Source organism: Anoplopoma fimbria, unplaced genomic scaffold (genome assembly GCF_027596085.1).
Source record: "Anoplopoma fimbria isolate UVic2021 breed Golden Eagle Sablefish unplaced genomic scaffold, Afim_UVic_2022 Un_contig_8415_pilon_pilon, whole genome shotgun sequence".
Classification (NCBI taxonomy): domain Eukaryota; kingdom Metazoa; phylum Chordata; class Actinopteri; order Perciformes; family Anoplopomatidae; genus Anoplopoma; species Anoplopoma fimbria.
In genome coordinates this window covers 1-5,358 of record NW_026553179.1, presented here as the reverse complement: position 1 = coordinate 5,358, position 5,358 = coordinate 1, and the positions used below count along the sequence as shown (strand labels likewise).

The following is a 5,358-nucleotide window of genomic DNA, read 5'->3' as shown; positions in this document are numbered from 1 at the left end:
TAGAAAAATATGCACCCCATATTCTTATAGTACACTTACCTCTGTTTGTAATCAATATAGACAAGGCAGCATACATTGTCATTTCAACTCTCATTACAGCTCTGTGTCACTGCAGCACATGCAGGTAGTACATGCAGATGAAAGGCACCCAGTCTCTCTCCATGCTGCAGCGCACAGATCTTCCCTCGCTCACCCGCTTACAACACACGGTTGCCAGTGTGTTGGCCTAAACACAAGCTTAGCTCAATTTTTTTTTACCTGCAGTCACCCAGCAGAAGTCCGCGGAATTTGCCTGTGTGTGCTGAGCAGGTGAGCAATGGAAGATCTGTGCGCTGCATCATGGAAATCGGCCGTTTCCCTTCAAACACTTGAATGGAATCTCTAAGGTATCAGGGAGACGACGTTATGGCCTTATGAATGTATTAAGTAGCTCCAAGGAAACAATATTTTAAAAAACATGGGACGATTTAAAATATGGATGTTGACAACGTCATCGTTTACGCGGACTAATTGCATCAGCCCTCGCCTGTAAGCATACGGTAATCAGGAATACAAACAATTCTCCACAACTGTCAGAACTAAGTCAGTACTGCAACAGATGACCTATGTGATCAATCCATTATTGTTTCAGCTCCAATTAAGATGTAAAATTCTTAAACCTATAACGTGCTCTTTTTATGCCTACTTAGGAAAACAATCTGCTGTCAAACGAAGCTGGACTCCAGAGGAATGTGCGGCAGTAGAAAGGCATCTAAGGAAATGCATAGTCATGAACCAAGTTCCAAGAAAACTTGACTGTCAGCGCTGCATTACTGCAGAACCTGAAGCCCTACAAAACCGAGACTGGAAAGCAGTAAAATACTTCATCAAAAATCGAATTGCTACTTTGAAAAGAAGAGTACAGTGAAAGCTGTATTGATTGGTTAATTTTAGGGATATTGAGACACACCTCGTGAACTTTTTTTTTTTTTTAAACAAATGTTAAACACACTTAGTGGTCAAAAAATGTGTTTGAACTGTTTGCTCTTGTTTAGCTTTGAGTCCCATCCCGAAAAAAATAGCAGTCTGCTGTATGGGCTTGTGAGCAAATGGGGGGTGCACCTTACTAGTCGGGGGAGATACTCAGATGGGAGCCAAATCAGCATGGTATGTTGAATCACATTGTCGTGTACAAGCACTGTAAAATAGAGTTTTTCATATGTCCCCCTAAGGTTTTTTATTTTTTTGCATTTTTTTTCCCCTTACCCTAAGTGGTGGACATGTTAGTTTTTCAGTACAGGATGTTTTCTTTGAGTGAGTTGTCCTGGTAAAGTTGTGACTGCCTACGTTTAAATAAATACATGCTCCATGAAAACAAGGCATTGTTTTAAAGAGTTTATTTTACGCATTTACAATGTTTTCTCTAAAATATTACTGATGGTTAGAAAGAGCTCATAGATTTGGAAAAGTCTCCATGGGTCAGGAAGTCATTATATGAATGCAACGTTACTGGCCCGTGTACCTAATGATGATCTTTTGTTACAATGAGATCCAGTCCTGCAATGTCTTAGGTAAGCAAGGAAAAACCATTGGAAACCGTTTTTTCCTACAGATATTAACATTGCGCCTTGCGAAGATATAAAATCTAGAAATGCGTGTCCTGCTAAGATATGAAAACTTGAAATGTGTATGTGTGTGAGAAAGTGGACCTCACAAGTTCTGAATGCTAGAAGCAGAACCCCACAAAGTGACAAAAAAAAACTAACGAGGAAAAAAGTTTCGTTTTTTGTTAAAATGAAGTGATTATAATTATATAGATTTTTTTTTAATCTTGCCTGATTTTTTACAGAGTTGTAGAACCACTGGAAAGGGTGGATCCCACATTGTGAGAAAAAAGTTCAGGCCCCTCAATTGAGTTACACACACGTGTGTGTGTGTGTGTGTGTGTGTGTGTGTGTGTGTTGTTATATTACAGCTACTCGTGCTTTCAGTGCATGTGAGCGTGCACTCACTGGTTAGCCCACGGCCACCGCTCTGCACGGCTGTCAAACACCGTTAACAGCTGATAACGGCGTCCCGGCCGACGGCGCCCCCTCCTCTGCCCTCTCTGGTCAACACTATCAGCTCTGTTGGCACGTTTGCCATCGTTTGTTATCCAACAAAAGAACGAGTGGACAAGGAGCTGCAGGAAGCCCCGGGAGCCAATGGAGCGCTCCAGGGCCTCGCTGTCCTGGCTGGACCCAGGACTATAGGGTGACTGGATCGCGGTGTGGGCGACTGACTGATGCGCTCCGCTCAGCCTCCTTTGGACTGACTGGCTTCTAGTGACACATTACACAAGGTCCATTCCTTTCTGGAGCCTGCAGTGATTGTTTTAAAGGAATTCCAAAATTGAAAACTGAAGACCTATCCACGAGTGAATATCTGAATATTGGGGTCCAGCCCTATCCTGTATGGTATTTAGTTCATTTAAATAGGTTCTATGTACAGTATATGATAGTTGTATTACAGTTTTTTTCAGTCGCTAACAAGCGTTTTTCTAAACAGTAGTCACATTTTCAAAACTCTAAACACGATTAGCACAACATCGGTCCTTTGTGGCCATACCATTCACACATTTCATGTTGTTTTCACACAATATGCAGTCAGTGAACACATTTATATAATGCTTACATTTTCTTAACAGACAAGCTATACCTCCAAACAAAATTATGGATTGTTTTTGTATTATTTACAAATGTTAACACACAACATCCCACAATTGCAAACACAATATTCCAAACCTTAGATACAGTATAAAAACCTCTGCTTCTGTAATACAGTAATATCAGTTCTAAAACAATATATCTCAGCTGATAATAAACAAACAATTGAATAATTGACACACAGCTGATGTATGTTGGGTATATTGGGTCAACCACAGCTGATTCCACTCTGGCTTAGAATCAATGGCATTACTAAAAGGACTTTGAGGAGTGATGTTTTTGGAAACAGAAACCGAAAAAGATGTCTGACGGGAAGAGTTAGAGCAAGGGGCCCAGGGAGAAGAGCAGGCCCAGTGAGAGGAGCAGTGAGAGGTGTAGTAGTGAGAGGAGCAGGAAACCAGGAAAAAGGAGATGTCTGGAGAGGAGCAGGAGGAAGAGCAGGAGAAGTGAGAGGAGCAGAGCAGGAGGTGAGAGGAGCAGGAGAAGTGAGAGGAGCAGGAGAGTAGTGAGAGGAGCAGGAGTAGTGAGAGGAGCAGGAGTAGAAGAGCAGGCCCAGGAGTGAGAGGAGCAGGAGTAGTGAGAGGTGTAGTAGAGAGGAGCAGGAGAAGTGAGAGGAGCAGGTCCAGGGAGAAGAGCAGGCCTAAGGAGAGGAGCAGGTCCAGGTAGGAGAGTATAAGAATGCGTGGTGGTGGCATTCTAAGGGCTACAAGGGCAGTGGTGAGTGATGGAATTCGTGCCACTATCATTGACCATGTGATAAACCACGGTCTTTCACTAAGGGAGGCTGGTGAAAGAGTACAGCCCAATTTGGACCATGTGATAAACGGTCAACGGGCTTGAAAGTCAATTATACGCATCTTTCAACAAACCAACAGGTAAGTTTGCATTTTACATGGATTGTTTCTATTCTCACTTGACATGTCAATGAGGCCATACAGTAATGCATATGTTGATATTTTTTTGTCCCTCAAAAGAATGCAACGTCTTCCTCCCTCTGGGGGAAGAGGTAAGCTCCTTAATCATCAACAAGAGCTTGCCATAGTAGATATGGTTGTTGCAAATAACGCAATTAAACTGCATGAGATTCAAAGCAGAATTTTGGAGGACCAAGAGATATTTCACAATATCAATAGCATCAGCCTCGCAACCATTACGCGGACATTGTCCAAACACAGAGTGCGGATGAAACAGCTCTACACTGTTCCCTTTGAGAGGAACAGTGAGCGAGTCAAGGTGCTACGACAACAATATGTCCAGGTATAGTGTGTATATTCAATTCAATGTACAGTTCTATAAGCTTTGCACTTTTCAAGTAGGTAACCTACTCAGTAATAGGTTACAGTACTGTATGGTATATAGTACTATAATGGCATGATTTACATAAATTTTGTTTCAGAGAGTTATGGAATTGGAGGCCAACCAGGCCCCTCATGAATTCGTATACGTGGATGAGGCAGGATTTAATCTGGCCAAAAGGCGTCGACGTGGAAGAAATGTCATTGGAAAAAGGGCCACAGTTGATGTTCCTGGACAGAGAGGGGCAAATATCACTATGTGTGCGGCAATTTCAAATGCAGGATCACTCCTCCACAAATGTCAGGTTGGACCTTACAACACCGAGCGCCTCCTTGCTTTTCTCGATGATCTCCACCAGCGCCTGGTTCCAGAGCAGGATCAGGAGGGTGAAAACAGGAGGACCTTCGTTATCACCTGGGACAACGTGGCCTTCCATCACTCACAAGCAGTTACAGCATGGTTTGAGGTCCACCCAAGACTGATTCGTCTATTTCTTCCACCCTATTCACCTTTCCTCAACCCCATAGAGGAGTTCTTTTCTACATGGAGGTGGAAAGTCTATGACCATCAGCCACATGACCAGTTGTCCCTCCTTGAAGCCATGGATGCTGGCTGCAGGGACATCACAGTTGATGATTGTCAAGGGTGGATCAGGCATTCCAAGCGGTTTTATCCAAGGTGTATCGCCTTGGATAACATCAGATGCGATGTGGATGAAAACTTGTGGCCTAACCCTGAAGATCGCAGGGATTAGATAAAGGAATTTTGTGCTTTTTTTTAGTTCTCCCTTTTTACTGGGCTTTTTGCTGTTGCTTTTTTGTTCATGGATATTTTGTTAACTTTAAACAATACTGTAAAACGTTTTCTGTTGTATCATACTGTAAACAGTATTTCTACTATACCTCCTGTAGTAAACAGTAAAGAAAAAAACTGATTCGCTTTTTACTGGAATGCTTTTGAATGTGAACATTACATGTGGATATACAGTACAGTTCCCAACCAAAAAATTTGGCGTAAAAAACAGTGGATTGCATGTTTTGCATGCAAATACCTGTAAAACTGAAACATAAAAGTCTATGCAGTTTTTGTAATGTCCACAATAGCCAGTATTTTGAAACCTGGTGTACTTTGATTGGCTGCATGTTCCTTGTGAAGTGAAAACAAGAGTTATTCTTTGAAAGAATAATTTCATTTTGAGTCAGATGTCCAGTGTTTTGGTAAAGTTAGTGTGTGCAGAGAAAGATGTCTTCTATTTTGAAATGAAGAGTTAGTATATAGTTAACAAAATGTGCTTTTGAGAAGAAAATGATCTATTTGGCCAATTGTGTTTTGTAGGTGTAAGTCTGTGTTAAGAGTTTAGAAAAAGTATTTTAAGTAT

General features: G+C 41.7%; 1 protein-coding gene across 1 annotated transcript; it reads left to right on the top strand.

Annotated features, from left to right (window-relative positions):
* Positions 1-3,671: 3,671 nt before the first annotated feature.
* LOC129116381 (uncharacterized) lies at positions 3,672-4,883 on the top strand. The gene is made up of 2 exons (XM_054627294.1): positions 3,672-3,941; positions 4,081-4,883. Exons 1-2 carry the CDS (start codon positions 3,732-3,734, stop codon positions 4,732-4,734), a joined length of 864 nt encoding a protein of 287 aa, XP_054483269.1. The 5' UTR covers positions 3,672-3,731; the 3' UTR covers positions 4,735-4,883.
* Positions 4,884-5,358: the final 475 nt, after the last annotated feature.